Here is a 25015-nt window from a genome sequence, read left to right on the forward strand (position 1 = left end):
CATTCATTTCAAATGCACATTCAAGATGGACTATATTCTAGGCTAGTTATAACACAAGTCTTAGTAAATTTAAAAGGACTCAAGGGGCTTCCCTGGTGGCGCAGTGGTTGAGAATCTGCCTGCCAATGCAGGGGACACGGGTTTGAGCCCTGGTCTGGGAGGATCCCACATGCCGCAGAGCAACTAGGCCCGTGAGCCACAATTGCTGAGCCTGCGCGTCTGGAGCCTGTGCTCCGCAACAGGAGAGGCCGCGATAATGAGAGGCCCGCGCACCGCGATGAAGAGTGGCCCCCACTTGCCACAACTAGAGAAAGCCCTCACGCGGAAACGAAGACCCAACACAGCCATAAATAAATAAATAAATAAATAAAATTAAAAAAAAAAAAGGACTCAAGTCACAGAAAGTATGTTCTTTGACCACAAAGGAATTGAATTAGATATAATTAACAAAGGTATTTGGAAAATCCCCAATTATTTGGAAGCTAAATAATACACTTCTAAATAAGTTATGGGTGAAAGAAAAAATAATAAAGGAATTAAAACATATTCTGATTTGAATATAATGAAAACAACATATCAAAATATGTGGGATGCAGCTAAAGTGGTAGTTAGAACAAATTTTATAGCAGTAAATGCCTATATTAGAAAAAAGTAGATCTCAAATCATATACTCACGTTGATGACCTCAGCTTCTACCTTAAGAAAAAAGAACAGCAAATGAAACCCAAAGTAAGCAGAAGAAAGGAAATGATACTATTTAGAGCAGAAAATAAATGAGGTACACAACAGAAAAACAATACAGCAAAACAATGAACCAAAAACCTTGTTCTCTGAGAAGATAAAAAAATTTAATAAACTTCTAGTCAGACTAATCAGGAAAAAAGAGAGAATATACAAATTACCAATATCACAAATGAGAGAGGTGACATTAATACAAGTTATAAAGATATCAAAAGGATAATAAGGAAATATCATGGACAACTTTATGCCAATCAATTGACAATTGACAATAGATAACATGGAAAATTTTCTTCATATATACAAACTACCAAATCTCATGAAAGTCGAAATAGATAACCCGAATAGCCCAATATCTATCAAAGAAATTGAAACTGTTATTAAAAGCCTTCCCATCAGGAGTAAGACAAGGATGTCTGCTTTCACCATTGCTATTCAATATTGTATTGGAAATGCTAGACACTGCAATGAGGCAAGAGAAAGAAATAAAAGGCATTAAATTAAAAGTAAACAGTAGAACTATCTTTATTCAGAGATGACATGATCCCCTATATACAAAATCCCAAAGAATCCACAAATAAACTACTAGAGCTAATAAACAAAATTTCAGCAAAGGTGCAAAAGTACAAGCTCAAGACACAAAAATCAGTTGTTTTTCTATATATTAGCAATTAACACTCTGAAAAAGAAATTAAGAAAACAATTTATTTTTTACCTTTATTCTTTTATTTTTTATTTTTATTTATTTATTTATTTATTTTGGCTGTGTCAGGTCTTAGTTGCAGCATGTGGGATCTTTGTTGAGGTATGCGGGATGTTTCGTTGCAGTGTGCAGGCTCTTCATTGCAGTATGTGGGCTTCTCTGTAGCTGTGGCGTGTGGGTTTTCCCTTCTCTAGTTGTGGTGTGCAGGCTCCAGGGCACGTGGGCTCTGTAGTTGTGGCGCATGGGTTCCAGAGTGCGTGGGCTCTGTAGTTTGCAGCACGCGGACTCTCACGTTGAGGTATGTGAGCTCAGCAGTTGTGGTATGTGGGCTTAGCTGCCCCGCTGCATGTGGGAACCTAGTTCCCCCACCAGGGATCGAACCCACATCCTCTGCATTGGAAGGCGGATTCTTTACCACTGGACCACCAGGGACATCCCTATTTATTTTTTAAATTAAAAAAAATTTTCTTGGACTATAGTAGATTTACAACATTGTGTTTGTTTCAGGTGTAGAGCAAAGTGATTCAGTTATACATGTACATATACTTTTTAGATTCTTTTCTCATATAGGTTATCACAGAATATTGAGTAGAGTTCCCTGTGCTATACAGTAGGTCCTTGTTGGTTATCTATGTTATATATAGTAGTGTGTGTATGTTCACCCTAACTCCTGATTTATCCCTCCCCCCACATTTCCCCTTTAGTATCCATAAGTTTGTTTTCGATATCTGTAACTCTATTTCTGTTTTGTAAACAAGCTCATTTGTATCATTTTTTAAAATTAGATTCCAAATATGAGTGATATCCTATGATATTTGTCTTTCTTTGTCTGTCTTACTTCACTCAGTATGATAATCTCTAGGTCCATCCATGTTGCTGCAAATGGCATTATTTCATCCTTTTTTTATGGCTGAGTAATATTCCATTGTATATATATACCACATCTTCTTTATCCATTCCTGTCAATAGACAGAGGTTGCTTCCATGTCCTGGTTATTGTATAGTGCTGCAATGAACATTGGGGTTCATGTATCTTTTCGAATTATGGTTTTCTCCAATATAGGTCCAGGAGTGGGATTGCTGGATCATATGGTAGCTCTATTTTTAGTTTTTTAAGGAATCTCCCTACTGTTCTTCATAGTGGTTGTACCAATTTACATTCCCACCGACAGTGTAGGAGGGTCCTCTTTTCTCCACACCCTCTGCAGCATTTATTGTTTGCAGATTTTTTTGATGGTTATTCTGACCGGTGTGTGGCGATACCTCATTGCAGTTTTGATTTGCATTTCTCTAATAACAGTGATGTTGAGCATCTTTTCATGTGCTTTTTGGCCACCTGCATGTCTTCTTTGAAGAAATGTCTATTTAGATCTTCTGCCCATTTTTTGATTGGGTTGTTTGTTTTTTTGACACAGAGCTGCATGAGCTGTTTGTATATTTTAGAGATTAATCCCTTGTCGGTTGCTTCATTTGAAAATATTTTATCCCATTCTGAGGGTTGCCTTTTCGTCTTGTTTATGGTTTCCTTTGCTGTGCAAAAGCTTTTAAGTTTAACTAGGTCCCATTTATTTATTTTTGTTTTTATTTCCATTACTCTAGGAGGTGGCTCCAAAAAATCTTGCTGCGATTTATGTCAAAGAGTGTTTTGCCTAAGTTTTCCTCTAAGAGTTTTATAGTATCAGGTCTTATATTTAGGTCTCTAATCCATTTTGATTTTATTTTTGTGTATGGTGTTAGAGAATATTCTAATTTCATTCTTTTACATGTAGCTGTCCAGTGTTCCCAGCACCACTTATTGAAGAGACTGTCTTTTCTCCATTGTATATTCTTGCCTCCTTTGTCGTAGATTAATTGACCACAGGTGCGTGGGTTTATCTCTGAACTTTCTATCCTGTTCCATTGACCTATATTTCTGTTTTTGTGCCAGTACCATACTCTTTTGATTACTGTAGATTTGTAGTATAGTCTGAAGTCAGGGAATCTGATTCCTCCAGCTCCGTTTTTCTTTCTCAGAATTGCTTTGGCTATTTGAGGTCTTTTGTGTTTCCATATAGATTTAAAAATTTTTTGTTCTAGTTCTGTGAAAAATGCCACTGGTAATTTGATAGGGATTGCACTGAATCTGTAGATTGCCTTGGGTATTATAGTCATTTTGACCATATTGATTCTTCCAATCCAAGAACATGGTGTATCTTTCAATTTGTTTGTGTTGTCTTCTATTTCTTTCATCAACGTCTTATAGTTTTCAGAGTACTGGCCTTTGTCTCCTTAGGTAGGTTTATTCCTAGGTATTTTATTCTTTTTGATGTGATGGTAAGGGAATACAATTTATAATAGCCTCCAAAAGAAGAAAATATCTGAGAATAAATTTAACCAAGAAGGTGAAAGACTTGTACACTGCAAACTATAAAATATTGTTGAAAAGAAATGAAAGAAAACCTAAATAAAAGGAATGATATTTCATGTTCATAGATTAGAAGATTTAATATCATAAAAGTGGCAATACTCAAAGTGATCTATATATTTAATGCAATCCCAACCAAAATTCCAATGGCCATTTTTGCAGATATCAAAAACCCATCTTAAAATTCATATGGAATTGTGAAAACAAAGCTGGAGAACTCACACTTCCCCATTTCAAAACTTACCATAAGCTACAGTAATCAAAACAGTGCAGTACTGGCATAAGGACAGACATACAGATCAATGAAACAGAATCAAGGGTCCAGAAATAAACCCATACATGTATGGCCAGTTGCTTTTTAAAAAGGGTGTTGAGATCATTCAATAGGGAAAAACAGTCTCTTCAACAAATGGTGCTGGAATAACTGGATATCCAAATGCAAAAGAAGTTGGACCCTTACCTTGCACCATATGCAAAAATTAACTCAAAATGGATCAGAGACCTGTATATAAAAGCTAAAAGTAAGAAACTCTTAGGAGAAAACATAAGGGGAAAGCTTCATGACATTAGATTTGGCAGTGGATTTGTAAATATGACACCAAAAGTATGAGCAACAAAAGAACAAATGGATAAAACAAAATTAAAAACTTGAGTGCAGCAAATGGCATTATAAAGAATATAAGGGCTTCCCTGGTGGTACAATGGTTAAGAATCCGCTTGCCAGTGCAGGGGACACGGGTCCGATCCCTGTTCTGGGAAGATCCCACATGCCGCGGAGCAACTAAGCCCGTGCGCCACAACTACTGAGCCTGTGCTCTAGAGCCCGCGAGCCACAACTACTGAAGCCCGTGTGCCTAGAGCCTGTGGTCCACAACAAGAGAAGCCACTGCGATGAGAAGCCCACACACCGCAACGAAGAGTAGCCCTTGCTTGCCACAGCTAGAGAAAGTCCGCGCACAGCAACAAAGGCCCAATGCAGACAAAAAAATAATAATAATAAAATAAAGAATATTAAAAAGACAAATTACAGAATGGTAGAAAATACTTGCAAATCATGTGTCTGATATAGGTCTAGTATCCTGAATATATAAAGAACTCCTACAGTTCAACAACAAAAAGACAAACAACCCAATTTAAAAAATAAACAGGCAAATGACTTGAACAGACATTTCCCCAAGGAAGATCTGCAAATGGCCTAAAAGCAAATGAAAAGGTGGTTAACATCATTAGTCATTAGGGAAATACAAATCAAAACCACAATGAGATACCACTTCACATCCACAAGGATGGCCATAATCAACAAAATGGAAAGTAATGAGTGTTGGTGAGGATATGAAGAAATTGGAACCCTTGTTCATTGTTAGTGGGGATGTAAAATGGCCAGCTGCTATGGAAAACAGTTTGGTGCTTCCTCAGTAAGTTAATCATAGACTCAGAAGTTCTACTCCTAGTTATATACCTAAAAGAAGTGAAAACAGGTACTCAAACAAATACTTGTACATGAATGATCATAGCAGAACTACTCACAATAGCCAAAAGGTGGAAACATCCTAAAAGTCCATCAACAGATGAATGGATAAATAATTGTGGTATATACATACAATGGAATATTATTCACCCATAAAAAGCAATGAAGTACTGATATATGCTACAACATGGATGAACCTCAAAAACGTTAAGTGAAAGAAGCCAGACACGAAAGGTCACATACTGTATGATTCCATTCATATGAAATATCCAGAATAGGTACATCTGTAGAGCTAGAAACAGATTAGTGGCTGCTAGGGGCTGGGGGAGGGCAGAGTTGGGAGCAACTGCTTAAGGGGCATGGGGTTTTATTTTGCAGTAATAAAAATGTTTTGGAACTAGAGGAGGTTGTGGTTACACAACCTTTGTAATTTACCATATTAACAGACTAAAAAAGAAAAACCATATGATCATCTCAAGGATGCCAAAATGTATTGGACAAAGTTCAAAATCCATTCCTGATAAAAAACTCTCAGCGATCTAGGAATAGAAAGGAAGTTTCCCAACTTGATAAAGGGCATCTGTGAGAAACCTACAGCTCATATCATACCAAATAGTGAAAAACTGAATGTGTTCCCCCTAAGATCAGGAAAAGGCAAGGATGTCCACTCTTATTACTGCTATTCAACACTGTACTGGAGGTTTCACTAGTGCAATGAGGTAAGAAAAAGAAATAAAAGGCACCCAGATTGAAAAGGAAGAAATAAAACTATTTTTATTTGTAAATGATGCAATCATCTATGTTGAAATTCCTTTAAAAGCACTGTAACTAATAAATGAGTTTGGCAAGGATGCTGTGTACAAGATCGATATACAAATATCAACTGCATTTCTATTTACCAGCAACAAGACATTGACAATTGAAATTTAAAAATATGATTTACAATAGATTAAAAAGTACTGAAGGCTAAAGTTGAGAAAAGATGTGCAAGAGTACCTGGAAAAGTATAAAACATTTCTGAGAGAAATTAAGGATCTAAATAAATGTTTGTTCATAGATCAGAAAATTCAATATTCTTGTCAATTCTCCCAAATTGATCTATAGATGGTAGAAATTGGCAAGCTGATTCTCAAATTTATTTCAAAATGCAAGGGAATGAGAACATCTAAAACTACTTTGGAAAAGTAGAACAAAGTTGGAGTACTTACACTTCCTGTCTTCAAGACTTATTTTAAAGCTATAGTAATCAAGAGTGTGGGGTGATGAAATCAAGATAGACCAAGTGATCACTGGAATACAATAGAGGGGCCAGAAACAGACCCACAAGTTTATGGTTAATTGATTTTTTAAGAAAATGCAAATGCAATTCAGTTAAGAAAGATGGTCACTTCAATAAATGGGGTTGGAACAATTGGTTATCTGATGCAAAAAAACTGATATTGATACATTCTTCCCATCATAAGTAAAAATTAACTCAAAATGGACCACAGATTAAGAGTAAGACCTATAACTATAAAGTTTCTAGAAGAAAATATGGGAGAAAAATCTTTGTAACCTTGGGTTAGGTAAAAATTCCTTAAGCACCAAAACATAATTGAAAAGAAAAAATGGATAAAGTGGACTTCATCAAAATTAAAAACTCTGTTCCTCAAAAGACACTGTGAAAATAAACGACAGTCACATACTAAGGGGAAAATTTATAAATCACTTACTGATAAAGAACTTGTATCCAGGGCTTCCCTGGTGGCGCAGTGGTTAAGAATCCTCCTGCCAATGCAAGGAACACGGGTTCGAGCCCTGGTCCAGGAAGATCCCACATGCCACAGAGCAACTAAGCCTGTGCACCACAACTACTGAAGCCCGCAGGCCTAGAGCCCATGCTCTGCAACAAAGAGTAGCCCCTGTTCGCTGCAACTAGAGAAAGCCTGTGCGCAGCAATGAAGACCCAACTCAGCCAAAAATAAAAATAAATAATAAAATTTATTAAAAAAAAAAAGAACTTGTATCCAGAATATGTAAGGAACTCTCAGAAAGTAATAAGAAAACAAACCTGATTTTTAAATATGCGAAATATCTGAACAGACATTTCATCAAAGAAGATACACAGATGGCAAATAGGCATAAGGAAAGATGTCCAAATAATTAGCCATTAGGTGAATGAAAATTGAAACCACAATGAGATCCCTCTCTACAACTATTAGAACAGATAAAATGAAAAAGACTGACAATACCAAGTGTAGCAAGGATGTCGAGCAAGTGGAACTTCCATACATTGCTATAGGGTTCAACCATTTTGGAAAAGAATTTGGCAGTTTCTTTAAAAGTTAAACATGAACTTGCCATATTACCTAGCCATTCCACTCCCATGTATTTATCTAAGAAAAATGAAAGCAGGTATCCATACAAAGATGTGCATGTAAATGTTCATAGCAGCTTTATTTATCATAGTCCCAAAGCATAAAGAACCCATATGTCCATCAGCAGATGCAATGGATACATGTATTTGATACTTATTACTTTGTAATAAATACCATAAACTTAGAATACAATTACTGAAAACTTAAACAAATTAATTATCTCTCAGTTTCTTTGGGTCATGATCCTGGAACATTTTGGTTGGGTCCTCTGCTCAAGGACTCACCAGGTTGAAATCAGGGTGCCAGCAGGGCTGCCATCTCATCTAGGCCTTAGGTTCCTCTTCCTACTTCACTGCTGGCTGGCAGAATTCAATCCCTTGCAGTTGCAGGACTGAGGCCCTCAGCTCTAAGAGGCCACCCACCTTCTGTACAACATGGCAGTTTGCACCTTCATGGCCAAAAGGAGAGGCTTTAAACCTGTCTGACTTCCAGAAGAACCCAATTAGGTCAGGCCCACCCAGAATAATCTCCTTTTTCATTAACTCAAAGTCAACTAGCCAGTGACCTTAATTACATCTGCAAAATCCCTTCTGGCATATAATGTAACCTAATAGCCTAAAATCTCATATTCACAGTCTCTCTCACAGTCGAGGGGAGGGGATTATCCAGCACATGTACCCCAAGGAGTGGGAATCCTGGGGGCCATCTTAGAATGCTGTCTACCACATAAACAAGTTGTGGCACATCCAACCAACAGAAATCCTGCTCAGCAATGAAAGGGAAGAAACTGTTGATACACACAACAACATGGATATACTTTAAAATAATTTTGCTGAGTGAAAGTAGGTAGATGGATATTTTGATTGTGGTGATGGATTCATGAGTGTTTACATGTTTACATGTGTCATGCGGGTCTACTGTATGTCAGTTATACACATGTTTAAAAAAGAAGTTTATAAAATGTGATATTTGATAGTTGTTAGAAAACATTTAAGTATGTTTTTCAACTTTTCAACTAATTTTTATGAAATTGAAATACAGATTAGTTATTTACGATGACACAATATTCAAACTGAGATGTGCTATGAGCACAAATGCACATCTGATTTTAAAGACCATATGAAAAAGGAACGTAAAATATATCATTGCTAACTTTTATATTGATTACATGTTGGAATGATAATACTTTGGATATGTTTGGGTAAATAAAGTATGTTACTAATCTTAATTTCACCTTTTTTAATGTGGCTACAAGAAAATTTCAAATTACCCATAGGGCTCCATGATATTTCTACTGGACAGTGCTGCTCTAGATCAAACTGCTTGGTTAGGGAAGTATGGGGGATAGACAAACAAGTTCACTGACATCAGAAGGAGACCAAATTCAGAACATGGGACACTCTACAGGACAAATGTCCCCTTTTCTCTAAGAAATCAATGGAATGAAGACCAAAAAACCCCCCAAAAAACCAAAAGGTGGGGGGGGGGAGGACTATTTATAGAATAAAAGAGACTTAAGAGTTATAAAAATCAAGTCCAATGTGTGAAACTTGCTAGGATCCTGATTTGAACAAACCAACTATAAAAAAATATTTCTGAATTAATTGGGGCATCTGATTATAGACTGGCTATTAGACAATAATCAGAAATTATTATTAATTTCATTAGGTGTGTCAATGGCATGATGCTAATAAATAAAATCCCTATCATTTCCTTGATGCATATCATAATTATGACAGGGGAAATGATAGGGTGTCTTGGATTTGCTTTAAACACCTAACAGGACAGAAGTACAAATAAAGGAAGATGGGCTGTGAGCTAATAGTGTGGGAGCCAGGAGATGAATGCATGCGGTTCATGTTTATCCTATTCTTTACATGTTTAAGTTTTTGAGAATTTCCATAAGAAAAAAAAATTTTTACTACAAAGCTACAGTAATCAAAACAGTATGGTACTGGCACAAAAACAGAAATATAGGTCAATGGAACAGAATAGAAAGTCCAGAGATAAACCCACACACCTATGGTCACCTAATCTATGACAAAGGAGGCAAGAATATACAATGGAGAAAAGACAGTCTCTTCAATAAGTGGTGCTGGGAAGACTAGACAGCTATCTGTAAAAGAATGAAATTAGAACACTCCCTAACACCATACACAATAATAAACTCCAAATGGATTAAACATCTAAATATAAGGCTGGATACTATAAAACTCTTAGAATAAAACATAGGCAGAACACTCTTTGACATAAATCGCAGCAAGATCTTTTTGGAGCCACCTCCTAGAGTAATGGAAATAAAAACAAAAATAAATAAATGGGACCTAGTTAAACTTAAAAACTTTTGCACAGCAAAGGAAACCATAAACAAAACGAAAAAGCGACCCACAGAATGCGATAAAATATTTTCAAATGAAGCAACCGACAAGGGATTAATCTCCAAAATATACAAACAGCTCATGCAGCTCTATGTCAAAAAAACAAACAACCCAATCAAAAAATGGGCAGAAGATCTAAATAGACATTTCTCCAAAGAAGACATACAGATGGCCAAAAAAGCGCATGAAAAGATGCTCAACATCACTAATTATTAGAGAAATGCAAATCAAAACTACAGTGGGGTCACCTCACACTGGTCAGAATGACCATCATCAAAAAAAATGTGCAAACAACAAATGCTGGAGAGGGTGTGGAGAAAAGGAACCCTCCTACACTGTTGGTGGAAATGTAAATTGGTGCAGCCACTATGGAGAATAGTATGGAGGTTCCTTAAAAAACTAAAAATAGAGCTACCATATGACCCAGCAATCCAAATCCTGGGCAAATATCCAGAGAAAAGCATAATTTGAAAAGATACATGAACCCCAATGTTCATTGCAGCACTATACAATAGCCAGGACATGGAAGCAACCTAAATGTCCATCGACAGAGAAATGGATAAAGAAGATGTGGTATATATATACAATGGAATATTACTCAGCTGTAAAAAAGGATGAAATAATGCCATTTGCAGCAACATGGATGGACCTAGAGATTACCATACTGACTGAAGTAGGTCAGACAGAGAAAGACAAATATCATATGATATCACTTATATGTGGAATCTAAAAAAAGGGTACAAATGAACTTATTTACAAAACAAAAATAGAGTTACAGATGTAGAAAACAGACTTATGGTTACTAGGGGGTAAGGGGGGGGAGGGATAAATTCGGAGACTGGAACTGACATATACTCACTACTATGTATAAAATAGATAACTAATAATGACCTACTGTATAGCACAGGGAACTCTACTCAATACTCTAATGGCCTACATGGGAAAAGAGTGGACGCATGTATATGTATAACTGATTCATTTTGCTGAACACCTGAAAGTAACACAACATTGTAAATCAACTATACTCCAATAAAAATTAAAAAAAAAAAAGGAAAGTCTGTGACTTTCCCCCTGAAAGTTGCAGGGGGCCTGGGTGCCATGTGACCTTGGGCTGCCCTCCCTGTCTGAGCCAGGGGTGAAAATGGCCATAGGAAGGAATGAGGGCATTCCTCATTAAGGTGAGTGGCCACTGATCATATTTGTTATATGCAATGTGCATCTGTTAATGACTCTGCTCATGAAATTGGTTATGTATGGTGCAATAACCTAACTTCTTCCTTCTTCTTACACGCTATTTGCAAATTATAAGTACATTTTCCCTGGCAAACATTTCAGAATTGCAACATGCAGACACTTAAAGTCCTTTTCTTCATCCAAAGTGCTAAAAGAATTTGGCTGCATTTATGCAGAAACATCTGTTCTCAAAGCATAGGCCACTGGGGGCCTGCAATTGACATCAGGGGAGCAGCTGTCACACACACTGTCGTCTCAGCCTCCTTAACCCTTTAGACAATCCCCCTTGCACACGTTCACACAAACCACCAAGTGTGCAATGTTTTATTCTTAAGGGGTTTGTCAGAGCAGCCGGTTGTCAGAACTCCTGAGCTGGGGAGCCTTCCCACATGACTGATGGATACTGCCATTAAATGTGAAGGAACTGGAGAGTTCAACCATCCTCATGGAAATATGTCACAAGTGGATCGCACCTCCCGACCAGGGCTCCGGATCATGGATAACCTTCTCTGAGGATCAGAGCCAGGCACATACCCAAATCCGCCTGCCCAGGTGGTGTCTAGGTGTGTGAGTGTGCAGGGTGACCTGCTCTGCCCCTCGGAGCCTGGGGTCCTCCCTCTTGGCTCCTCTGCCTTGCTCTCTAGTGTTTTTGGTCTGCTGAGGATTGGCAGGGAAACTGGGCAGTGGCTGGTTCAGAAGGCCCAGAGAGCCCTCCTGAGCTGTGCTTCCAGCCTTGTGCAGGATGGCAGTGACAGAGTGGGCCAGTGCCTATCCTCAAGCTGCTCACAGCCAAGATATAGAGAGCAGGCACTGAGCTGCCAGGGTCTCTCGTGCCAGGGGCCTGGACCCTGGCTCCTTCTTCCTTGCTTACCTGACCACCACATTTTGCCTAATTGCTGTTTGACCTTCCAGAGCAGCTGAGGTATAGCCTCCTCCCGGAAGCCTCTCTTGAGTTAACCCTGACTATGGCCCTCTCTCACCCACGCATGAGGTAGGGGACACTGCCGCCCTGCACCAGGGCCTGCTGCAGAGCAGTACCCCGGTGATCTGGTGGTTTGATTAACTTAGTGGTCTCCAAAGTAGGAAGTGTGTCCCCAGAGTAAAGATCAACATGAGGAACTTGGGAAGAAAATGTGAGAACTCCTTTCAACATTTTAGCATTCACTTAAAGTGATTTTGTTATGAAATGTTTGTTACATAAAAAAATTATCTGTAACATATAAGTTATGAAGCATGATAAATTAGATGCCTGGAGGCTCTCCACCCAGTTGGGCGGTGGAATGTTGTCAACCCCTCCTGTGCTATCCTCCCAACCCACCCTACTTTCATCATTCCCACTATCTGGAATTTTTTTTTAACAACTCATACAACTTAACAGCAAAAAACAATGTTTTTTTTTAAACAAACAATTTGATTTAAAAATGGGCAGAATATCTGAATAGATATTCTTCTAAAGAAGACATACAGATGGTCAATAGTTATATGAAAAGATGTTCAACATCACTAATCGTCAGGGAAATGCAAATCAAATTCACAATGAGATATCACCTCACAATTGTTAGGGTGGCTATTATAAAAAAGACAAGAAATAACAAGTGTTGGTGAGGAGGTGGAGAAAAGGGAACACTTGTGCACTATTGGTGGGAATGTAAATTGGTGCAGCCACTTTAAAAAACAGCATGGACGTTCCTAAAAAAATTAAAAATAGAACTACCATATGATCCAGAAATTCCACTTCTGGGTATTCACTCGAAGGAAACAAAAACACTGACTTAAAAAGATATCTGCCCCCTCCTGTTCATTGCAGAATTATTCACAATAGCCAAGACATGGAAACAACCTAAGCGTCCATCAATGGATTAATGGATAAAGAAAATGTGGTATATTTATATATATACAATGGAATATTATGCAGACATAAAAAAGAATAAAATCCTACCATTTGTGACAACATGGATGGACCTTGAGGGCATTATGTTAAGTGAAATAAGTCAGACAGAGACAGACAAATACTGTATGATCTCACTTATATGTGGAATCTAAAACAAAACAAAACAGAACAAAAAAGTTGAGCTCATAGATACAGAGAACAGATTGGTGGTTGCCAAGGTGGGGGTGGGGGTGAGTGAAATGGGTGAAGGGGGTCAAACGGACAAACTTCCAGTTATAAAATAAATAAGTCCTGGGCATGTAATGTACATGCCGACTATAGTTAACAATACTGTATTGTATATTTGCAAGTTGCTAAGAGTATATATCTTACAAGAAAAAAATTTATCCCAGAAATACGTATCCCTAAACAATATACTGTACAGTTTAATTGCTTTTAAGTTTTATAAAAAAATGGTGTGTGGACTTCCCTGGTGGTGCAGTGGTTAAGAATCCGCCTGCCAATGCAGGGGGACACGGGTTCGAGCCCTGGTCCGGGAAGATCCCACATGCCATGGAGCAACTAAGCCCGTGTGCCACAACTACTGGGCCTGCGCTCTAGAGTCACGAGCCACAACTACTGAAGCCAGCGCGCCTAGAGCCCGTGCTCCGCAACAAGAGAAGCCACCACATTGAGAAGCCCACGCACCGCAACAAACAGTAGCCCCCACTTGCTGCAACTAGAGAAAGCCCGTGCGCAGCAATGAAGACCCAACGCAGCCAAAAAAAAACAAAAAAAAAATGGCGTCATTCTGTACAGTACTAGTGACTTGATTTTTTGCACTTACCATGATGGATGAAGATTACCTCCATACAATGTTTCTAAGAGTCTGCTCTCTGACTGTTCATATATGAGTGTTCCATAATTTATTTTTCCATTTTCCTGCCAATGGAACATAGGTTGCTTCCAGTTATTGCTGCTTAGAGCAGGGGTCTGGGAGTACATGCACACACAATTCTCTCGGGGACACATCAGCAATGGAACTGCTCCTTTGCAGGATATGCTGCAAGTATATATATTCAACCTCACTGGATAATTCTCAGCTGTTTTGCAAACTGGCGAACCAATTTACACTCCCACACATAGATCAGAAGGGTTTCTATTGATCCACATTGTCTCCAGCATTTATTACCACACATATTAAATCTGCTTATTGAATGAGTGTGCAATAGTGTTTCTTTCTTAAATATTTGATAGAATTCACTAGGAAAGCCACGTGACATTTTCTTTCTGGGAAAGTTTTTAATTATAAATTCAATTTCTTTAACAGAAATAGAATTGTTCAGATTTTCTACTTCTTCCTGTGTCAATTATGGTTTTATCTTTCAAGGCATTTGTTCCTTTTATCAAATGTATTGGTATAAAGTACTTCATAAAAATCCCTTGTTATCCTTTTAATGTCTGTAGAATATTGATAAATTGTATTTTCACCTACTTAGTCTTGGAATTTATCAATTTTATTAACCTTTTCAAAAGGTTTTTTTCTCTCCTGTTAGTTTTCTATTTTACTTATTTCCATTCTCATGAGAATGTTTATAAACAACCTGACACACCCTGCCTGATAGATAGTAAGCACTCAGAGAGGCACTCCTGGCTGAGCCCAGCTCAGGCATGAAACTGGGCAGCTGCTTAGCATGTGGGTGGTCAAATGGATGGACAGACAGGTGGCTGAGCAGAGAGTAGAGACCTCATAAAGACAGAAAAGAGGGCAGGCCACACTGCTTAAGAATAGCCCAGGCTGTAAACATCTCAGACCATAAACAGCATAGACCAAGTGCCAAGGCCCACACTGGCTGGATTACCCTGCAAAGTCCACTTACATCCCTGAGCCTCTGTTTCCTCAGAGGAAAGGAAAGTAGGCGGAAGTTGCTGTGAGGTCACAGGTACACAGCTGCTGGCACTGTGCAGGTGCTTCAACCATCAAAGAGAGAAGTGGCCATTTAATTACTATTATTTAGCCAGACTCATGTACTTTTGAATGTTGCCTGGATTTAAAAACAAAAAATGAACAATTTACTGACCAAATTAACCAAGTACATAATGACTCTGCAGGGGCAATATTTAGCTGATTCCAAGAGGCTGCATTCCTTGCAGTCCTTGGCGAGATCCCTTGCATATAAGGCAGGAATTCACCAGTTAGGATGATCCCTGGTGCCAGGACTGAAAGGCCTTTAACTGACAACACTGGAGCCTGTGTTAGCTTTACTCAAAAGTAATAAAACGAAGGTGACCACCCCCCCCCTCAAGTTCATGGACCTTTCACAGGTTAGTCCATAAGACTCTTCCTGGCTAAGTTTATGTGGTTTGGCAGTTTGGGGTATCCCTGGTGGCGGTGCCTGGGGTAGTAAGACCCTAAGGAAATCACGGAGATGACATGACACACACGAGAGGGCTCCTTTCTACAGGCCCCGGCCCCAGGGAGCTCTGCAGGGCAAAGGAGGGTCAGGCGACCTTTCGTCATCATTACCAAAAGTGAGGGATGCATGCTGGGTCACCAGGAAGGGAAGGGAATAAGCACAGAGTGGATTCCTCTTTTGCACCAGGCACCGGCATTATGGGCCCCATTTGGTGTTTGAAATCCAAAGTGATCCTGGGAGTGTAAGAGCAGTCACCCAGTGAGGAAGCAGTGGGTTCAAACCCCAGTCTCTGTGACCTGGGTGCCTTGTGCTATCTCTGGTTCCCTGGAGAATCTTTGGGGGCCCTGCATGAAAGGGGTATGGTGGGCACCTTTGCAGAAAAAGAGAACCTCCTGAGGTAGAGCCAGGCCCACAGGGCCAGGCCCACAGGCCAAGGGTGTATTGACAGTGACGGGAAGGAGACTGGGAATGATGCCTGAAGGGTGGGAAGGGAAATGGAGGCCAGAGCCTAACATTTCCACAGGATGCCTGGCGAAAGCCTTCAGCCCCAGGTTCCTTAGCCTCTCTCCCCAAAACCCTTCCCCTCACGCTCCTGGCAGATGTCCTGGCCTCCAGGAGGGCACAGGACACACAGGCCGAAGGTGACACGCATCACAGTTGGTAATTTTAAAGCAGTTTCAACCCAAAACAGTTAACCTGAATCAAGTTTTGAGAAGGGAGTCCAATAAATCCAGGTTATGGGAGAAAATTCATGTAGATCCTTCAAAACAACACAGGAAAGATCAACCAAAAAATATGGAGAAACCACTGTGGATTAAACAGACTCTAACAGACACGACAAACGAGGGCAATGCCTGATCACTGACTGGATCCTGGATGTAAAAATAAGACCCATAAAACATCACTGGGGCAACTGTTGAAAGCTGAATATGGACTGTTTATGAGAAACGTGTTAATGTTAAGTTTCTTGAGTGTGATACCTGAATAGAGGTTTTGTAGGAGAACATCCTTGTTCTAAGGGGATGCTGATGTATTTAGGCAGAGGGCATGATTCCAGTAACTAACTCTTCAATGGTTCAGCAAAAGTAATGAGCACTGAGATAAAGCACATGCTGCAAGATATTAACAAGTGATGGATTTAGGTGAAGAGTACATCATTCTTTATGAAGATTTCCAAGTAAAAAGTTTGGGGAAATCTCTGGGTCCCCATAGATAACAGCAGTCAGCTAAATCCAAACCTCTCCATAAAGATGAACCAAAAGAGCAAATAAAACCACCCACACCCAGGCCTGGAACATGATCAGGAGACAGGCTGCTGCCCACCTGAAATTGGTATGAAAGAGACCCAACTTGCAGAGCCTGCTCCAGCGCCCGCTGGTATTGAGGGTCAGGCAGAGACCACGTGGGAAAGAGGAGCAGGGAGCTAGGTCCAAGACCTTAGAAAAAATAACACCAGAAGGAGAAAGTCCCACCTGCGTGGGGAAATTCTGAGAGCAGGTCTGAGACCAGGGGGGATCAAGGCACTGAATACTGGGGAATTGAAAGGGGACAAAGTGTGTGGGACCAGAGGCGGCTGTCTTGGAAATGTCCTGCTTCTAGGAGACATGGCTCTGAAGTAGAGGCCCTTGGAGGCTTGGTGGTAGTAGATAGGAAGAAGTAGCATGGAAATTCAAGGACCTACAGAAGCAAAAGTAAACACAGAAGACACATAACCATCCCAAAGCCTTAAAGACACCAAGTAAGGATACTGCACTTCTCTAAACCAACAGAAGAGGGAATTCTTGAACTAAGAAACATGATGTTATCCATATGCCCAACTCCTGCTTACATTCATTTTATTATTACCAGTCCCAGCTAACCTAAAGACATTTCTAAGTTAACAGAAGGTAACAGACAATACCCATACAAACCAATTTAAGGTTGACAACCATTTAAGAATGACAAGCATTCTGCCCACAAATCAGTTCACAGGGGAACAATTTAACACTGCCCCAACTTGAACTGCCTTAAGAAAACATTCAGATATGAAAAAAAGTCTGAAGTATAAATTTGATACAGACCAAAAAATAGGTAAGCGTGAAACTGGAGTTTCCCAAACTCAGGAAAGAAAATGAAAGACAAAATCAACTCAGAAATGAACACTAAATTAGAAGCTCTCTTAGGGAGAATAGATTTGACTGAAAATTTTTTAAATGCTCATTGAGGAAATGAATGAAAACAACCACAAAACAGCAGTGAAGAGAACCATAAAGAAAGTGATATATATAGAAGACAGGCAAGAAAAAAAAGATCTAGCATACAGACATATTATTGGAAGAAAAAAATTTTAACATTTAAAATTATTATCCAAGAAAACTTTCTGGAAATGAAAGAAGACTTGAACCTGCATAGCCAAAGCCCCCACCCATTCTTGAGAAAACATCTCAAATGCTCAACTCCAAGACTTTTCCTAGTAAAGTGATTAGACGTTAAAGGTAAAGAAAAAAATAATCCTTTGGAGCTCTAAGAAAAACGATCAAGTCACTCACAAAGGGAAGGAAAGCGTGTTTATCTCAGACTTCTTGTCAACAACACGTAAGAAATACCATCCAGAGCAGCATTTTAACAAACTCAAGGAAAGAAAGTGTAGGTGAGGGTCCTATAACCGGCCAAGCTATCCTTCAAGTATCAGGGTTATAGAAACCATATTCAACACGAAAGAAATCAGGGACTATTGTGCTCATGAGCCCTTCCTGAAAAACCCACTGGAAGCTAAGCTTTATCAAACCAAGAGATGACTGGGGAAACTTTAGCAAAAAGAAAGATTAGCAAACAGAATCCAACACCACTGTGGTGGACAGACTCTAGGGTGACCATGATCCCTATATCTCCTGGTATTCATGCCTTGGGTGCGGATGGAACCTTTGACTTTCCTCTGGCCAACAGAATATAGCAAAAGTGATGGGATATCACCTCCTGATTCCCCTGCATAGGTCTCTGTCTAGCAGATTTACTCTAGAGACTCTCTTTGCTGGCCTGATAAAGACGCCATGCTGGGGAAGCCCATGTGGCAAGAACCACAGGTGGTCCCCAGGAACTGTGGGTGGACCTCCAGAAGCTGAGAGCAGACTCCAACCACCAGCAAACACTTAAGCTGGCAGTCCTGCAACCACAAAGAACTGAAGTCTGCTAACAGCCATACGAGTGGAAGAGCAAATCCATTCCTAGTTAAGCCTCTGGATGAAAACCCAGTCCCGGCCAACACCAGCAGGAACCCAGCTAAGCCACGCCTGGACTTCAAATCTACAGAAACTATGAGATAATACGTGTGTGTTGTTTTACGCCACTACATTTACGGTAATTCATTACACAGCCATAGAGCAATAGATAGCTAATCCAACCATATCAAAATATATCATGCCCTAGTGGTTTCTATTCCATGAATGCCAAGATGGCTTATTCATATTAATAAATTTTGTGTCTTATTGTTTGTCTCACTCTCATCCCAGACCTGATATTAGGAAATCCATTAATATCATTCACCTTATTAATTATGCTAAGGAGAAATATCATAATTGTCTCCACAGACGTCTTCAACAAAAATCAATATCCACTCCTTACTTTAAGAAACCACCCAATAAAATAGAAATTAATGGATACTCCATATATATATATGTACATATATATATATATATATATATATATATATATATATATATATATATATATATTCTTACCCTAAAGTCAGCATCTTTCTTAATGGAAGAAGTATTAGAGGTCTTTTTACTCAGGTCAGGAGCAAGGTAAGGGTGCCTATTATATCCAATATTTAATACTGAATTAGAGGTATTTAGCTAATTTAATTAGATAAGAGAAAGCAATTAGATGCATAAAAATCAGTAAAGAAGTAAAAGTATTTCAATTTTCAGATGACAGAATATCTGAACTATCTAACAGAGTCTAACAACAAAATAAATTTAATGAGGTAGATAGATATAAAATAACATACACGTAGACAATAACAAGTTACAAGATATAATGGAAAAAAAACTTTTATAAACAAACAAGGTAAAATACTCATGAATAAACCTGACAAAGAACGTGAAGAAAACTTCAAAATGCTCCTGAAAGAGGTCTTGAACAAGTAAAAGGTTAAGTAGTCTTGAACACAAAGGAAGACATGCCTTGTTTTTGGATAAGATGACTCAACTTCATAAAAACATCAATTATTCTGAAGTTATACATAAATTTAACAGGATCCTAACAAGAGCTACCAGCAACATGTTGGAATAGCTAGGAAATCCCTGAAATTAAAAGCAGTGGAAGGAGGATTAGCCCTACCAGATATCAAAACACAATAATGGGTATTGAGTTCAATCTCTTTCCCCTGTTGCACTAGTTGTAGATACAGTCTTCCTTGCTGTTCACACACACACACACACACACACACACACACACACACAATGTAATTCCTACGTGTAAGACCAGCATATGAAGGGACAGAGGTGTGAGACAGACTAGAAAGCCCAGAAATAGGTCCAACTGCATTTGGATGTTTAGTATGATACAGGTGTATTTCAGATCACTTGCAGAAAAGATGGCCTTTTAAATAAATCGTGTTGGAATAGAGGGATAGACATTTGGAAAAAGATTAAATTGGATCTGTAAACTAAGTACAAAACCAAACGAGTATTGGAAAACATAGGTGAATTCCATTACAACTGAGTGTGAGAAAAGCCTTTCTAATTAGGATTCAAAATTTAGATGCAATAAATGAAGGATGATTAAATCAACTATCTAAAAATAGAAAGCTTTTAATGGCAAAACCCACCATAAACAAGTTAAAAAAACCTTGGAGAAATAGTTGCAATATAACAAAGATAAAGCACTAAATAAATATCTCTAATATGTATTTTGAACAAATTTTTAAATCCAATTTAAAGAATCCCCCCAAATGCAAAAGGAAATGGACAAAATATATGGACAGGCAATTCGCAGAAAAAAGATAATCAAATGACTCGTAAACAAATGAAAAGCTGTCTAATTTCACTCATAATAATAGGAATGTAAATTAAAATGCACTGAAATACTATTTCCTGGCTCTTAGATCCACGAGGGTGTGGGGGAAATAGACACTGTGATACCTTGCTGGTAGGAGTGCAAAATTTGGGAAGAGGGGAATCGAGAATAGTTAACAAAATAAATATTTATTTACTCTTCCTTCTTGGAATTAATAATATGCTTCCACAAACACAAGCAATCTATAGGCAAGGTTATCCATTACTCCACTATTTTTAATAGCAAAGGCCTGAAAAAAACCAAATGCCCATCCATAAGACAGTTGAATAAGTAGGGAACAGCCTCAGAATGGAGTACTATGTGGCTCTACAAAAGAATGCGGGAAGTCTCTGTGAACTGGTAAAAAGATATTTTTAACTGAAAAAAGCAAGGCACAAAAAAGATGTACATGCTAACTTTTGTAATAACGCATGAGCGGCTTATTTTGCAAAAGAGACCCAGGAAGAATAAACCAGAAATGATTTCAAATGATTACCCATGGTATGGGAACAAGAAGGAAGAGACAGGGATGGGATTGAGACTTCTAAGTACAGCTTTTCTTTTTTTTCTTTTTCTTTTTTTTAGTTTTGACCTTTGGACCATGTAAAACAAATGTTTTACATATTCAAAAAATAAAAGTATATCATAAAGACTAAAGGGAAAAAAACCACCAAACTGTGTGCAAACACAAACAGATGAAACTAATGGTATATCAAATTGAGAACATACTCACATAGTGATGACTTTACAGCCAAAGAAATCCTGAACTTGACCTGGTAGGTTTTGATTGGTAGTGGTTTGGATGTAGTGATTCTGAAACTATTCTGGGTGTATTCTAGGATTAAGCAAATTATTACATATATTTATATTCTGTGGGAAGCAGGTTCTTACTGTGGGAGAAAGGAGATGGAAACATTAACTTTTAGTTTTAAAAAAAGAGCTCTTGGCTCAGTCCACTGAGAAGGCCTAGAGCCAATGACGCCAAGGTAGCAATGAGCACATCTAATGCCCAGATACTGGTTTCTAGACCCACTCCCAACCCCCACTGAAAGACACCAAGGCTTCTTGAGAAATGGCTGACTCTAGGTCTGGGTCAAAGTACAAGTGAGAGTTGGAATAATATTCAAAGACTTATGGGAACATGTCAGAGGATGCAGAGACCAACCTGAACACCCAGCCCAAACAGCCAGCATCTCTTCTCTACACATTGGGGGCAGGCAGGCACTCCTTCCCCTGCCGGGCACAGGGAGATCTGAGATCGGCACCCAGAAGGATGCAGGAAGTGGGGCAGTGCTTGAGACCAAACCAGGTTCTCTTGTCCACCACAGCTAACAACTCCACCACCTGCCGAAGACCCTGCCCTTCTCATGCCCCTGGCCTTGCCAGGATGGCAGACTCCACATCCAGCAGCCAGTTGGCTCATCCTTGAAAATCCCTGGCTCATCCTTGAAAACCCCTGCTCCCTCTCCTGCCCCCTGCAGTCCTCTCCACCCACCTCAGGGACGTCCTTTCAATACTCACAACTCTAAACCCTCCAGGGTCTGCCCACTGCACCCAGAGGAAAATTCAAACTCCACAGCTCACATAACTGGCTCTGTTCCAGCTCCTCCCACCCACCACCTGTGCCTGCTTCAGGGGCCTTGCACCCTCAGATCTTTTTGTGGGAGTTCACATCACAGCCAGTGGTCACTGCTCAGAGACACACTCCCTGACCAGGATAAGGCTCCCCTCCCCCCTCCCCCAGTCTCTACCCTAATTACCCGGTTTTATTTTCTTCCTACCACTTATCTTCTGCCATGACCTTGGTTTTTCCTTTGATTACTTGTTCAGCTTCCTTCTCCCACACCTGCTTGTAAGCACTCACTGGGGCCAGGAGCAGATACCATACAGTAGGAGCTCAATGGATGCTCTAGGCGAGTGAGCCAACAACTCCAGCCACTCCCCTGACTCAGTGGCTGGAGTATGGCTTTTGGAACCAGTCCTACCACCGTTGAAACCCTAGCTTTGCCACCTCATGGTCCTGAGACCTTGAATAAGTCGTGTCACCTCTCTTAAGCCTCGGTTACTTCAACTCTAAGATGGGGACACAGCACCTGCCCTGCAGGAAAATCTTCCCAGGACACTTCTCTGACTCTTGAGGCTCAGCAGAACACCTGCCTCAGGGGACCAGGAGGCAGGGGCGGGGGAGCAGGGGGGAGCCCCTCCACCACCCCAAGCTGGCTTGTCTGTCTTTTCAACATCGCTCCCCACGCTGAGCCTGGGGGAGGGTCGGGAGCCTCCCCTTGCCTCTTCCCCTCCCGGCCTCCCTTTCCCCACCTAAACAGAGAGGAGTGGACTACGGGTTCCCTGGCCCGGCCTGCCGTCACTGAGTGAGGGACACACCCAGAACCCGGAGCTGACCCCACTGTCCCTGCAGGCTCTCTGGCGGCAGCATTGATCCTTTCCTCAATCCGATCCCAGCTTCACAGACACCACCACCCTCTTCTCCCACAGACAAGGCCCTTTCCCTTCTTCGCAACCACTCGGCAGGTCAGCCTTACTGTTCCCATTTCGCAGCTTGGGAAACTGAGGTCTAGTGTTGGGAAGGCCTTGGGTCCAGGCTGGCTTTTCCTGCCACCCGAACAACTGAGGAAGCTAGCTGCTCGCGCCGAATCAAGTGGCGGGGCGCGCGCGGCACAGCCGGTCTCTCGCAACGGCGGCTGGGGGTGTGCCCTCCGCCGGTCCCCTCCCGGTCGCCACCCCTGCCCACGCACCCGCGCCCCTTGGGGCACACTTCCGCGCGCCTCGCAGCCCCTCCCACCTCCCACCACCCCTGCCGCGAAGGCTGCACACTCTCGCGCGCCGCGGTTTTCCGGCCGGCCGGCAGGCCGGCTACGCGCACTGTCACCCGCGTGCGCACCTGTGCCCCGGGTCAGCCCTGCGCGTCCCCGGGCAGCGGCCCGGACACCCGCCGTCCCGCCAGGCTCGCAGCCCCGCACCTCCGCGTCGCGACCTACCAGGCACTCGCGCCCCGCCGCCGCCGCAGCCCCTCCCAGCGCCCCTGCCCGCAGCGCCCGTGTCCCGCCCGGCCGTGCCCCAACTCACCGGCTCCCGGTGCGCCCAACCCCGGAGCCCGACCCATGGGCAGCGCCCGCCGCGCCCGCTGCCAGCCGCGGCGCTGCGGAGCCGGGCCGCTGCCCGCTGCCTGCCGCGCGCGCGGCTCCTGGACGCAGCCCGCCGTGCGCTGGCGGCCGGCCCTGTAGCAGCGCGGCGCGGCGCCCCCTCACGGCAGCATGGGGAAGCGCAGGGCGGGCAGGGCGAGGGGAGGGGCTGCGGGAGCCCCTGCCGGGCGGTCCCATTCCCGCTCCCTCCTGAGGCCTCCCATACCCGAGGTGTCCCTGCTCACCAGGCCTCTCCTCTGCTGCAGGCCTCAGGGTCAAGGCCACACGTGCAGCCTTGCATTCAGAACCCTCAGCTGTGACTCGCCTCCCACCCCCATGGAGGGGGACCCACTACAAGCATCAGATGCCAACCCCCTCCGCTCCAGCATGGCTTCTGCTGGACTCTGCACCTGAACTGACCCCCACCGACTCCCTCACCTGGAAAACCCCTGGCACCCTAAAATCTGGTTCACCTGTTTTCCTCAAGGCTAGGCTCTGGCCGCCCCTCTGGACTCTCCTCCTGAGATGGCTACTGAACTGTGGTTTGTCTGTGCCCCTGTGCCTGGTGGGCACAGGGTGGGCATCAAAGGGTGGGGAAGAGTGCTCATCAACCCCCAAGCGGCTTCTGTAGGGGAGGTGGTCCCGGGAACTGGCCCACTGGGAGGGTGGGTCACCACTGTGAAGACACTGAGCTACTAAGAGGATAACTAAGAGGATAACCGGTGTGCTATTTCACTTTTAGAATGGAGGAGGGCGCCTGAACAAGATCCAGTGACCTTTCTCAGCTGGCTCCACCTGGACATTAAAAGTGTCCTGGTTTGTCCCAGTGTAGAGGTCAGGATATCTGTCTTCTGCTTTAGTCAGGACCTGCCTGAGGAGATGTGGCAGGTTACCCAACCCAACTAGCTTTAGCAAAAATAATTTATTGGCTCATGAAGCATTAAAAGTCCAGGTATTCTGCTTTCAGGAATAGTTAGATGCAGACGCTTAAACATTATGAATAGGAATCTCCCAGACCTTCTATGGCAGAATGGCCCCTAGCAGCCCTGGGTTGACACCCTCAGAAAGAGCACACGTGCCTGATATTCCCAAGAGAGTCCAGAGCTGCCGCAGAGGCTCTGAGGAGGCCAGCTCTGGCTATTTCCAAAGACCTGAAGAATGAGGGTTACAGGCCTGGGTGTTGCCTCCCTGGTGCTGAGGGTGAAGTAGCCCTTGTGCTAAGCCTGAGGATGGAGTAGGGCTCTGCTCTAGCATGCCCCAAGGGCTGTTT

The 25015-nt window shown here is 41.7% G+C and overlaps 1 protein-coding gene across 6 annotated transcripts in view; it reads right to left on the reverse strand.

The window, feature by feature from the left end:
- The window catches only part of RASGEF1C (RasGEF domain family member 1C), a 137584-nt gene extending 113786 nt beyond the window's left edge, over positions 1-23798 (reverse strand). For 3 of the 6 annotated variants that reach the window (XM_082453550.1, XM_082453545.1, XM_082453549.1), the window contains exons 1-3: positions 23690-23798; positions 21339-21440; positions 13999-14093 (exon numbers count right to left, since the gene is read on the reverse strand). In XM_082453550.1, coding sequence (XP_082309676.1) covers positions 13999-14001 — 3 coding nt within the window. In that variant the 5' untranslated portion in view covers positions 14002-14093; positions 21339-21440; positions 23690-23798. Of the gene's footprint in view, positions 1-13998; positions 14094-21338; positions 21441-21770; positions 23286-23689 lie in introns of those variants that run through there. The other 3 variants (XM_082453546.1, XM_082453547.1, XM_082453548.1) reach the window with 3 other exon arrangements.
- Positions 23799-25015: the final 1217 nt, after the last annotated feature.

Source organism: Balaenoptera physalus (genome assembly GCF_965194825.1).
Source record: "Balaenoptera physalus genome assembly, chromosome: 3".
NCBI classification, from domain to species: Eukaryota; Metazoa; Chordata; class Mammalia; order Artiodactyla; family Balaenopteridae; genus Balaenoptera; species Balaenoptera physalus.